General features: G+C 43.5%; 1 protein-coding gene and 1 pseudogene across 1 annotated transcript in view; both read left to right on the forward strand.

Moving 5' to 3' along the window:
- NSF (N-ethylmaleimide sensitive factor, vesicle fusing ATPase) overlaps positions 1-13,539 on the forward strand; it is a 178,494-nt gene that overhangs the window by 88,549 nt on the left and 76,406 nt on the right. Inside the window, exon 9 of the mRNA XM_062216514.1 lies at positions 8,560-8,759. Within this exon, the coding sequence (XP_062072498.1) occupies positions 8,560-8,759 (200 nt within the window). The remainder of the gene's footprint in view (positions 1-8,559; positions 8,760-13,539) is intronic.
- Positions 4,624-4,697, forward strand: LOC133747452 (small nucleolar RNA U3; annotated as a pseudogene).

Raw genomic sequence — 13,539 nt, forward strand, 5'->3', positions numbered from 1 at the left:
TTCTCTAGAGCTTTCCCCCTGATTTCTTTCCTATTTCCTATTTTTTTTAATGGGACACTTCTACTTTGTGCTGTGAAAGTTTCTGCCAAGGGTTTTGCTAAGTTTTCCTGCTGCACTCTCAGCTCTCTCTCTCTCTCTCATTTTATTTATTTACTTGAAAGTCAGAGTTATACAGAGAGAGAAGGGGAAGCAGAGAGAGAGAGGTCTTCCATCCGCTGGTACACCCCCCAGATGGCCACAATGGCTGGAGCTGGGCTGACCCGAAACCATTCTGTTACTATAACCAGAAGTCATTAATGTTTATGCTTCATCTGAATAAAAAGTGGGTATTTTTTAGAAGATGATTAACAGGAGCAGTTAAATGCCTAGACAAAGGAAATTAAGATAAGAAATGCTTTGAAATAATATTTGGTTATACTATTAGCCCACAATAGTTATTACTTATATTAGTTACAGAGGAAAGGAAAAAGATGGGAATGAGTTAAAAATGAAGATTAAAGCCTCAAATTTTTTGGAGAATGAAGGGAAAAGTGTTGAGAACAATCATGTGATTTTAACTGCACATTTTGGAAGGAAAAATTAGGTAATAGAGTTGAGCTACAAAAATGTTGACTTCAAATTTATTTGTTTACCTCATGCTGCTAATCTTTGAAGACTCGTTTTGAAAAAAACATGGTTAAAAAGTCAGGATTCTTGGGGCTGGGGCTGTGTTGCAGCAGGTAAAGCTGCTGCCTGTGATGCCACCACCCTATATGGGTACTAGTTTGAGTCCCGGTAGCTCCACCTTTGATCCAGCTCCCTGCTAATGTACCTAGGAAAGCAGTGGAAGGTGGTCCAAGTGCTTGGGTTTCTGCATCCATTTGGGAGACCCAGAAGAAGTCCCTGGTTCCTGGCATTGGTCTGGCCCAGCTCTGTTGTCGGTGGTAATTTGAGGAGTGAACTAGTGGATGGAAGATTTTCTCTCTCTCTCTCTCTGCCTTTCAAGTAAATAAAAAAATAAATCTAGAAAAAGGTCAGGATTCTTGTGTTACCTTAGATATATTTATGTAAATTTATACAGGACTGGCGTTGTAGCATAGTGGGTAAAGCCGCCACCTACTACACCAGCATCCCACATGGGGGCTGGTTCAAATCTTGGCTGTTCCACTTTTTTTTTTTTTTTTTTTTTTTTTGGGACAGGCAGAGTAGACAGAGAGACAGAGAGAAAGGTCTTCCTTTCCTGTTGGTTCACCCCACAATGGCCGCTGCGGCCGGTGTGCTGCAGCTGGCGCACCACGCTGATCCAAAGCCAGGAACCAGGTGCTTCTCCTGGTCTCCCATGCGGGTGCAGAGCCCAAGGACTTGGGCCATCCTCCACTGCACTCCTGGGCCATAGCAGAGAGCTGGACTGGGAGAGGAGCAACCAGGACAGAATCCGGCACCCCGACCGGGACTAGAACCCGGTGTGCTGGCGCCGCAGGCGGAGGATTAGCTTATTGAGCCGCGGTGCTGGCCGGCTACTCCACTTCTAACCCAGCTTCCTGCTAATGTGCCTGGGAAAGCAGTGTAAGATGGCTCAAGTGCTTCGGCCCCTGCACCCACATGGGAGACCCAGCAGAAGCTCCTGACTTTGGCCTGGCCCAGCCCCTGTCATTGTAGCCATTTGAGGAGTAAAGCAGCTGATGGAAGTTCTCTCTCTCTTTCTCTGTCTCTCCCTCTCTCTGTAACTCTACCTTTCAAATAAATAAAAATCTTTTAAAAATATATATTTGGGGGCTGATGCTGTGGTGTAGTACGGTTAAGCATCTGCCTGCATTGCCGGCATCCCATGTGGGCACTTGTTCAACTCCCAGCTGCTCCACTTCCGATCCAACTCCCTGCTGATGGCCTGGGGAAGCAGCAGAAGATGGCCCAAGTGCTTGGACCCCTATATCTTCATGGGAGACCAAAAGAAATTCCTGGCTCCTGACTTCAGATCGGCCTAGCTCCAGCCATTGCAGCCATTTGGGGAATGAACCAGTGGATGGAAGACCTCTCTCTGTCTCTCCTTCTCTGTCTGTAACCCTGCCTCTCAAGTAAATAAATAAATCTTTAATATATGTATATGTATTTGTAGAATTTACTAAGATTTTACTTTTCCCCACACATTTTCACATTCCCAGTGTTTTTTCAATGCCTTCAACATGTTAGTCATCTCCTCCTCACTCCTTTGCTAGCTGGCCTAGCTGTTGCCTCACACAGATAATGGAGCCTGGTAGGTACAACCTCAACATTCTCACTTCTTCCCTTTGTCTGACTAATCTCAGAGTAAGCAGTCTCTCTACAGTCTGCCCCCCCAAATCCCTCCTCTGCATTGCCTGAGTTCTTGAAGCTGTAATCTCCTATCCTGCTTATGCTACCTACTTAGCTTCCTTCTAAGTAAAAGGAAGACGCCTAAACACAAAATTCTCTGACCCTGCTCTAAAACCCTGTGGCCCAGATCAGCATGAACTTCCTGATTTTTTTTAAGCCCGATAGCCTCTTTTTAGGCCTTTTCCTCTATTTCTGCAGCACATATCTCTGTTACCACATTCCTCTGTTAAAATGTTACTTGGCTTCTCATGTGTCCAGAACAGGTATTCAAAGATATTGAACCGGGCTGGTGCCGTGGCTCACTTGGTTAATCCTCCGCCTGCGGTGCCAGCATCCCATATGGGTGCCGGATTCTAGTCCCGGTTGGGGCGCCAGGTTCTAGTCTCGGTTGCTCCTCTTCCAGTCCAGCTCTCTGCTGTGGCCTGGGAGGGCAGTAGAGGATGGCCCAAGTGCTTGGGCGCCTGCACCTGCATGGGAGACCAGGAAAAGCACCTGGCTCCTGGCTTCGGATCGGTACAGCGCCAGCTGTGGCAGCCATTTGGTGGGTGAACCAATGGAAGGAAACCTTTCTTTCTTTCACTGTCTAACTCTGCCTGTCAAAAAAAAAAAAAAAAAAATATTCCTCTCACTCTTCTCCACCCTTTGCCTCTCTGTTCTCTAGTCCTTCTACTCCATCCAGAGTGAGCTTTTTTTGGAAGATAAACTTACTAAAAGAATGACAAAGATTTCAAGGAAAACTTTTTTTTTTAATCTTTATTTTATTTTATTTTTTTGACAGGTAGAGTGGATAGTGAGAGAGAGAGACAGAGAGAAAGGTCTTCCTTTTTTTTTGCCGTTGGTTCACCCTCCAATGGCTGCTGTGGCTGGCGCACCGCGCTGATCCGAAGCCAGGAGCCAGGTGCTTCTCCTGGTCTCCCATGGGGTGCAGGGCCCAAGGACTTGGGCCATCCCCCACTGCCTTCCCGGGCCATAGCAGAGAGCTGGCCTGGAAGAGGGGCAACTGGGATAGAATCCGGCGCCCCAACTGGGACTAGAACCCGGTGTGCTGGCGCCGCAAGGCGGAGGATTAGCCTGTTAAGCCACGGCGCCGGCCTCAAGGAAAACTTTTACAATGAATGAAGTCTGAGCACAGAACACACAGAGTCAGCTTTAACAGTCTCACCCACCAGATAAGGTGAATACTCCTGGGCGTGCTGGCCTGGAACCTGCCCCTCGTTCCAGGCACTGCTCCTTCCTCACCTCCGTGGCTCTGGCCACAGCAGACTGCTACAGGCTTGTTGAGAGAACAGCTCTCACGTCCCTACCAGTATGCCTTTGAGCACATGAGACCTAATCTCTCTCTCTCTCTCTCTTTTTTTTTTTTTTTTTTACGATTTTGTTTGCTTGAAAGTCAGAGTTACAGAGAGGCTGAAGCAGAAGCAGAGACAGAGAGAGAGAGGTCTTCCATCTGCTGGTTCACTCCCCAGATGGCCACAATGGCCAGAGCTGCACCCATCTGAAGCCAAGAGCCAGGAACTTCTTCTGGGTCTCCCACATGGGTGCAGAGGCCTAAGCCATCTTCTACTGCTTTCCCAGGCCATAACAGAGAGCTGGATCAAAAGTGGAGCAGCCAGGACTCAAACCAGCGCCCATGTGTGTTGCCGGCACTGCAGGCGGTGGCTTTACCCGCTGCACAACAGCACCAGCCCCATGAGTCCTTCTCTTTAGGTTACCGACCATGAGCCTCCTCTTCTGCCTTCCAGACCCAGATTTAATGGTGCATGTTCCTCTACGTCCATCTGTAATCTTTCTGCCATCACCCTGGCAGAATCAGTTTCTCTTGGGTAGATTCCCAAAAGCATTTCATACGTATATCGGATGATATTTATTATAGATAAACTATTTTTATTTCTTTCCTACTAAGCTCAGAAATGCCCTGCGGGTAGGCATTGTCTTTTTCATGTTTGTATCCTAACACCTACTTTGTATCTCGTCTAAACAGGAGCTTAATATGCTTTTGTTGAACGGAATTAGTTTTTTTATGACTCATTTAAAATTAGAGACCAATGCTTATTTAATAAGTCAGAATAAGCTATAATAATAATTGTAATAACAAAGTCCTGTTTCTGCTGCTTGCTCAAGTAACTGCTTCCTTTGTGGAAGTGGATTTTAAAAACCTTCACATGTCAATGTATATTTTTGATGTGCTTACTTGAGATTCTAAAAGAATTGTAATTCTGATGAACACTAGAGCTTCTGTGATGTTCCTGTTGATGTGAAATATAGAACGTATTTTGTCATTTCAGAGATACAAAGACTGTACTTTCAGGGATCATTTCTATAGTTCGCTACTCAGATATAGTATATATATGTTTTGTGGATACTCATTTTATCTTTTAATCTTCATGGTAATAGTTTGTGAATTATTTATTTTATGAAATCCAAGCCAATTTAATTCAAAAGACATTAAATCAAGCATTTTCCATGAGCAAAATCTGCTGCAAAATTAAAACTAGTATTTACATATCATTTGTTTTGCTAAATTTGCAAAAGTCTTGCTCACTGCAAGTGTGTTTTTACATATTTAAATTCTTTTACTATGAAAGTCAATACTGCTCCATAAATTAAGACCTTCAAATAACTTTGAAGATGGTCTTCTTTCCCTCATGTTCTTTTTAAAGCTGTATAGGAAAGGAGACAATTTACTTGTTCATAACCTTCACTGAATACATGTTATGTGGTTGACATAATGCTGGATGTGTGAGTTCAGGGTGAATGAGACAGTAGTTGCACTTAAATAATACTCATTCTAGGGGAGAAGGTATTTCAACCAATAACTGCAATGGAAACTTGCAGAAGAGGAAGGAACACTCCTTTGAGAACTGAGGCGGAGGTTGAAAATGGACGTGTCTGCTGTCAGTTTATAGAAAAGCAGAGCACTGAAGGAAGTTCATGCCTAATAAGCTTTTTAAAAATATGCATGCAAAGTTGATATCTAAATCATTTCTAGAATTAGTGGCGTGGAGTAGCTCTTGAGAACAGTGGCGATCTGGATGATTAGTCAGGAAAATTAGAGGTGAGCTAATAAATAAAGATCAGCAAAGGGAGCAAACAATATTGAGAAACCAGTGTAAGTAGAACTGAAATAGGATGGCATGGAACTGTGGGCCTATCCATCAGCACAGTGGTGGGAGCTTCCTGTGGCCAGTGTTCAGAACAGATGAGATAGGTGTAACAAAATTATAAGATAGCATTAAGAGTCCTTCAAGGGCCGGCGCCGTGGCTCACTAGGCTAATCCTCCACCTTGCGGTGCTGGCACCCCGGGTTCTAGTCCCAGTCAGGGCGCTGGATTCTGTCCCGGTTGCCCCTCTTCCAGGGCAGCTCTCTGCTGTGGCCTGGGAGTGCAGTGGAGGATGGCCCAAGTGCTTGGGCCCTGCACCCCATGGGAGACCAGGAGAAGCACCTGGCTCCTGGCTTCAGGTCAGTGCGGTGCACTGGCCGCAGCACGCTGGCCACGGCGGCCATTGGAGGGTGAACCAACGGCAAAGGAAGACCTTTCTCTCTGTCTCTCTCTCTCTCACTGTCCACTCTGCCTGTCAAAAAAAAAAAAAAAAAAAAAGAAAGAAAGAAAAAGAGTCCTTCAAGGAAAGTATAGCTTAATGTGTATGATTAAGTATTATTAAGAGGAAGTTGGAAAAAGTGGGAGCAAGTGAGGAATTCGGGAAACTGGAGATGAAGACTTAGTAGGTACTCAGCAAAGCTTCATTTTCTCCTTTCTCTATGCCTGTTTCACCACCACCACCACCATCTGCCTCTGCTGTGGCTTAAATACAAGTGAGCAGTTTCAAATCATGATGCTAGCAATCGACTCAGAAAGGAAGATTAAGAGCCGCATTTCAGAGTCCTTGTCCTGTGTGTCCTCAAGTTGTTGGTACTGACTGCAGTGATATTGGCCTCTAGGAGATGGTCAAGGCTTATCCCCTTAATTTCTGACCACTCATGTTTGAAGGATGTGTCAAGGGCTCAAGTCATTCCCTGGACCATGGTTCTTGGTTAAGATTCTAGGGCTGCAGTGGTTTCGCCTGAGTTCACCTTCTCCATACAAGTTTAACCATAAGCAAAGATTTCATTACATTCAAGGATTTGTTTTGTTTTGTTTTAAGATTATTTTATTTATTTGAAAGGCAGAATTACAGAGGCAGAGGCAGACAGAGAGAGAGAGAGAGAGATCTTCCATCTACTGGTTCACTTCCCAAATGGCCACAGTGGCTGGAACTGAGCTGGTCCAAAGCCAGGAACCAGGAGCTTCTTCCAGGTCTCCCATGCAGGTGCAGGGGCCCAAGCACTTTACCCATCTTCCGCTGCTTTCCCAAGTCATCAGCAGGGAGCTGGATCAAAAGTGGAGCAGCCAGGACTTGAACAGGCACCCATATGGGATGTGCCACAGCATCGGCCCCGGAAGTTCTTTTCTTGACATAGAGATAGAAGTAAGGACCATGCTGGCAACCCAAATGGTTTTACTCCTCAGAATCTAAAGTTCTATTTGAGTTGGTTGTATCTTGTGATTTATTTTTACAAGAATTATCAAATACATTGTGCTTTTTTTCCTAAAGATACACTTTGGGGGGCCAGCGCTGTGGTGTAGCGCGTAAAGCCACCGCCTGCAGCGCCAGCATTCAATAGGGGAGCCATTTCGAGTCCTGGCTGCTGCACTTCCAATCCAGCTCCCTGCTATGGCCTGGGAAAGCAGTAGAGGATGGCCCAAGTCCTTGGGCCCCTGCACCCATCAAGGAGACCCAGAAGAAGCTCCTGGCTCCTGGCTTTGGATCAGCGCAGCTCCAGCCATTATAGCAAATTGGGGAGTGAACCAGCAGATGGAAGACCTCTCTCTCTGCCTCTCCTTCTTGCTCTGTGTAACTCTGACTTTCAAATAAATACGTAAATCTTTTTTTTTAAAAAAAGATACACTTTGGATGGTTTTCATTTCAAATAAAGACAAACCATTTTCCATGGAAACATATGATATACATTTTTAAAGTTTTTCTTTCCATTTTATTTGAAAGACAGAGAGAGTGATCTTCCATCTTCTGGTTCATTTCCCAAATGCCTGCCACAGTCAAACCAAGGGAGGCTAAAACCAGGACTCAGAACTCAATCTGGGGCTGGTACTGTGACATAGTGGGACATCTGTGATGTCACCATCTCATTATGGGCACCAGTTAGAGTTCTGGCTGTTCCACTTCCAATCCAGCTCCTTGCTAATGCACCTGAGAAAGTCGTGGAAGATGCCCCGAGTCCTTGCACCTATGTGGGAGTCCTGGATGAAGCTCCTGGCTCTGGCCTGGGCCATCTCTGGTCATTGAGACCATTTGGGGAATGAAAGCAGATAGAAGACCTCTCTCTCTGTCTTTACCTTTCTCTGTAACTCCATCTTTCAAGTAAATAAATAAATCTCAAAAAAAAAAAAAAAGAACTCATTCCAGGTCTCCCACATAGGTAGTAGGGACACTGCCTTCCCAGGTGTGCCTTGGCAAGACGGATCAGAAACAGAATAGCTGGCAGTCAGACCAGGCACTCCAAATGGGATGCAGGTGTCCCAAGAGCAACTTAACTGCTGTGCCAAACACCTGCCCAGAAACACTGTTCATACTGCATCACTAAAGGTTTTTTTTAACCCAGAGTTATGAGTATAACACTGCAGTCTAATAATCCATTTTTCCATGGAGTGCTTCTTTGGATATAGTATTTAAAAATCAAAAATGAGCCATACATCTTAACATGAAACTGCTGGAAAGGTGAAAATGAGAAGAAATGGAGCAAATGCCAATGAGGAGTTGGCTAAAGGAATCCTGGGGAACCTGATTATTAGTCTTGCTGTTTTAGATTGTTAACTAGTAATGCTAATGCAACGAATACTACTCCCAAAACTTTTTCATCTGGTTCACCCCGAAGAAGCATGTGCTTCATTTGGCATTAGTCAGATGAAGCAGGTCATTGAAGTTTATCCACATGGTGTGTGACATCCATCTGGATCCTTTGGATTCGTCTATACCCGTTCAACATAGACATGTTTGCCCTGTTTTCCAGTGCTTGAAAGTAGAGCTTTGATTGTCATGGCATGTCAGTGTTAATATATGTAGATGAATGTAGTAATGACTATGCTTTTTCTAAAGTATATATAAAGAAGAAAGCTTTTCTTTACATGTCTTCTTGGCTTTTAGCTGATGTAAGACTATTTGCTTTTCCAGGTTGTAAGCATGTTAAAGGCATCCTGTTATATGGACCCCCAGGCTGTGGTAAGACCCTCTTGGCTCGACAGATTGGCAAGATGTTGAATGCAAGAGAACCCAAAGTCGTCAACGGGCCAGAAATTCTTAACAAGTATGTGGGAGAGTCAGAGGCAAATATTCGTAAACTCTTTGCCGATGCTGAAGAGGAGCAAAGGAGGGTAACGTGAATATTTTTTATTTTTTTTATTTTTTTGAGGGGTAATGTGAATATAAGTATAATTTAGTAAACGTTTATATTACTTGTTTGATAAATGAAACATGAATTACTAGAGACAAACCTGTTATGGGGATCAATATTTTGAAACAACTTGCAGGTAAAATTTACTTAGTACATAGTTTATGTATGGTTCTGAACCAGGGCTTATATAGATTTGTATGAAGTAAGCTGTTGTCATTATCCACACATTCATAATAGAGAGGTAGATGATTGTGTAAGCCAACATTTTTCAAAAACGGATCATGAAAATAGTGCTGCTTTTGTTCCACATTACTTTCAGAGACTTGAACTCGTTTATCCTTAGAAACGGGAGAAATTAAATCCACAAATGGATTTATAGACTTATGTTTACGTGAGGTCCTCGTGCAGAAAGCTAACTTGCTTAGCAGTGAGTCAGCCCCACTTTAGAGTGGTAGGATTGAGTTGTCAGCGCTCCAAGGAAAGCTTTATTTGGGTCTTGAAAAATTATTTAAAAATCAAACCAGAATTTACTAATTGTGTTAGTTAATTTTGTGTGTAAATTTGACTGGGCCATATGGTACCCAGACATTTAGTCGACCATTATTCTGGATGTGTCTGTGAGGATATTTCTGGATAAAATTAACTTTTGAATTAGTATAGGAGGAAAACAGATTGTCCCTGATGAAACCTCATCTAGTCGCCTTAGAGCCAGCAGCCATCTCCTCAACAGAAATCATGGAAACAAGAAGTCCATTGAATACCAAATTTAATGTGCTGAAAGGAGATAGCTGCCATCTTAGAATTTGGTAAAGGGATCAATTGTCATATAAATATACAGTGGAATAGTAGTCAGCAATGAAAATAAATAGACTGTAGATCAGGGTAGGGAAACTTTTCTGCCAAGGGCCATTGGGATATTCATAACATCATTTGTGGACCATACAGAATTATCAGCTTAAAAATTAGCCTGTGGTTGCCCTGGCAGGGCCAGACCAAATGATTTCACAGGCCTTATACTGCCCATAGGCTGGGCATTCCCCACCCTTGCTTATGTAATTGTGAATCTCACAAATAGATGTTAGCCAAGAAACTAGATAAAAAAGGATACATACTGCATGATATTATTTTATTTTTTTATTTTTTGACAGGCAGAGTGGACAGTGAGAGAGAGAGAGAGAGGTCTTCCTTTGCTGTTGGTTCACCCTCCAATGGCCACTGTGGCTGGCGCACCGCACTGACCCGAAGCCAGGAGCCAGGTGCTTCTCCTGGTCTCCCATGCGGGTGCAGGGCCCAAGACTCAGGCCATCCTCCACTGTACTCCTGGGCCACAGCAGAGAGCTGGACTGGAAGAGGGGCAACCAGGGCAGAATCCGGCGCCCTGACTGGGACTAGAACCCGGTGTGCCAGCGCCGCAGGCAGAGGATTAGCCTATTGAGCCACGGCGCCGGCCATGATATTATTTTATATAAAGCTCAACTCAATTATAGTATTTAATGGTGCATTCTTAGGTGATAAAACCTTGAAGGCAAATAAGAAATAATTACCATAAAAACCAGTGGTGGTGCTGGCGCTGTAGCACAGTGGGTTAATGCCCTGGCGTTGGCATCCCATATGGGCACCGGTTCGAGTCCCAGCTGCTCCTCTTCCAGTCCAGCTCTCTGCTGTGGCCTAGGAATGCAGTAGAAGATGGCCCAAGTTCTTGGACCCCTGAACCCACATGGGAGACCTGGAAGAAGCTCCTGGCTCCTGGCTTCAGATTGGCTCAGCTCCAGCCTTTGTGGCCATCTGGGGAGTGAACCAGTGGATGAAAGACCTCTCTCTGTGTCTCTATCTCTCTCTGCAACTCTGTCTTTCAAAAAAAAAAAAAATAGAAAGAAAAACAGTGGTTCCCCGTAGGGAAAGATTGAGACAGACTACTCAGGAAGAGTTGTGAGGAATTGCTTCTGGGATGCTGGCAATGTTGTTTGTTTGTTTAATTTGTTTTATCTATTTGAAAGGCAGAGAGAGATCTTCTATCCAGTAGTTCACTCCCAAAATGGCCAGAATGCCCGGCCTGAAGCGAAAAGCTCAGAATTCCATCCAGGTTTCTCATGTGGGTGCAGGGGCCCAAGCACCTGTGCCATCTTTTGCTGTTTTCCCAGGCACATAACAGGGAGCTGGATAGGAAGCAGAGCAGCCAGGACTCAAATCCCAGGATGGGCTGCCAGCGTTGCAAGTAGCAGCTTGGCTTGTGGCACCACAGTGCTGCCCCTGTTCTTTGTTTTTATGGTTAAATAGTCATTTGGTGACACTTTGTTGAAGCGTGCACTCAGATTTTGTGGAATTTTCTGTTTTACTTATTTTACAATTTAAAAAGTTTTAAAAGTAAGTTTAAATAAATATTCGCCATATAAGTATAAAACACACAGTAAGGGGCAGGCATTTGGCCTACTGAATAAGTCACCAGTTGGGATACCTGCCTCCCATATCGGAGTGCCTGAGTTGAGTCCTGGCCCCACTCCTAATTCCAGTTCCCTGCTAGTGCATGGCAGGGGAGACAGCAGGTGACGGCTCAAGTAGTAGGTCTCTGCTAATCATGGGGGAGACCTGGATTGAATCCTTTGCCCAACCCTGGCCATTGTGGGCATTTGGAAAATGGATGAGCAAATGGGAGCACTGTGTATGTGTGTGTGTGTGTGTGTGTCTCAAGTAATATTTAAGAAAAAATGATTAATCTGAGATTTTTAAAAAAGAACTAAAATATGGAACAAAACCTATGAGAAGTAGATTTAATCCATGTAAGATCCTTGCATGTTTGGGAAGAAGCTAGCAACCTTAAGTCAGATGTGCATATGAAATTGTATATAATTCTCAAACTTTCCCAATGCCTTGGGAAAATCTGGGAAAGAAACAGAAATAACTCAAATACTCACATGGCAAGAAAGGAAAAACAAGACTCAAGATCTGAAGGGGCCAGCTCTGCGGCGCAGTGGGAAAGCCCCCACCTGCAGTGCCAGCATCCCATATGGGTGCTGTTTTGAGTCCCGGCTGCTCTACTTCCAATCCAGCTTTCTGCTAGGGCCTGGGAAAGCAGTAGAGGATGGCCCAAGTCCTTGGGCCCCTGTACTCATGTCAGAGACCCAGAGAAAGCTCCTAGCTCCTGGCTTTGGATTGGCTCAGCTCTGGCTGTTGCAGCCATTTGAGGAGTGAACCAGAGGATGGAAGACCTCTGACTCTCTCTGTGTCTCTACCTCTCTCTGTAACTGTGTCTTTCAAATAAATAAAATTAATCTTTAAAAAAAAATCAAGATACTGGAAACATAACTGTAGAAAACTTTTCACTTACAACACAATAAGAATAATAAATTACCTAGGATTAAATTATAACTGGTTCATTGGATTAGGCTGCTGCTCACAATGCTGGGATCCCAAATCAGAGATGACCTGTGTAATTGAGCCCCTGCTACTCACATAGGAGACCCAGATGGATTTCCTGGCTCCTGACTGTGGCCTGACCCAGCTTCTGACCATTGCAGCCATTTGGGGAAAGAACCAGTGAATGGAAGATCTCTTTCTCTGTATCTTGTCACCCTATTTTCAAGTAACAATATAAATCTAAAAGTAAATAAATAAAGATAAATGGTAACAGGAAATATGCAAGACCTTTAAGGAGAAAATTATAAACATTTTTGAAAATCATTTAAAAAGTTAATAAAATTGTAAGCTAATGTTCATGTATGGTGATACTGTCATAAAAATGACAGTTCTGCTTATAGTGATCTGTAAGTTCCATGCATTTCCAATTAAGTCTAACAGGAATTTTTGGAATTTGATAACTTGATTCTAATTTTTTTTGAAGCTTGAAGAGCCTTAACAATTTTGAAGAGTAATGAAGTTTATTTGATAGGTATCAGGACTTTTAATTAAAACAATGGCAAAAACAGGCCACAAGACAATAGAACACAGGAAGGAAGAGCTTGCTCTGTGACAAGTGGTGGCACAAACTAGGGGGAAAGAATAGACTGTTCAATGAAGAGGGCTGATATAATTGTCCATTTGTTTAGAAAAAGATAAAATATAATCCCTGTCTCTCACAGAGAATTGCAAAATGGATTTGTGAAAAGGAAAACAGAAACCTAAAACTTCAGGAGAAAACATTTTTAGAAGAAAAATCTTTAAAGATTTATCTTTAAATCTTTAAAATTGAAAGCTAGGGAGAAAGAATTTTTTTGTTTTGTTTTATTTTTAAATATTTATTTATTTATTTGAGAGGTAAAATTACAGACAGAGAAAGGGAGACAGAAAGGTCTTCCATCCACTGGTTCACTCCCCAAGTGGCTGCAATGGCCGGAGCTAGGCCGATCTGAAGCCAGGAGCCAGGAGCGTCTTCTGGGTCTCCCACGTGGGTGCAGGGCCCAAGCATTCGGGCCATCCTCCACTGCTTTCCCAGGCCACAGCAGAGAGCTGAATGGAAAGAGGAGCAGCCGGGATTCAAACTGGCACCAGCACCGCAGATGGTGGCTTTACCTGCTATGTCACAGGGGCAGGCCCAGGAGGAAGAATTTTTAAATTAAATCTGGAAATCAAATCTGTTAAAAATGTTAATTTGGCTACATCCATACAAAGAGAATTCAGTATAATAAATTATGCTATATACAAATGTTTCAGACAAGGAGAAGATATTTGCCATATATATAATCCACAAAGAATTAACATTCTCTGTAATAAATTCTCTACAATTAAGACCATGGTAGTAAGACAGATAACACAATTTAAAAAAA

Source organism: Lepus europaeus, chromosome 18, assembly GCF_033115175.1.
Source record: "Lepus europaeus isolate LE1 chromosome 18, mLepTim1.pri, whole genome shotgun sequence".
In the NCBI taxonomy this organism is placed as follows: Eukaryota; Metazoa; Chordata; class Mammalia; order Lagomorpha; family Leporidae; genus Lepus; species Lepus europaeus.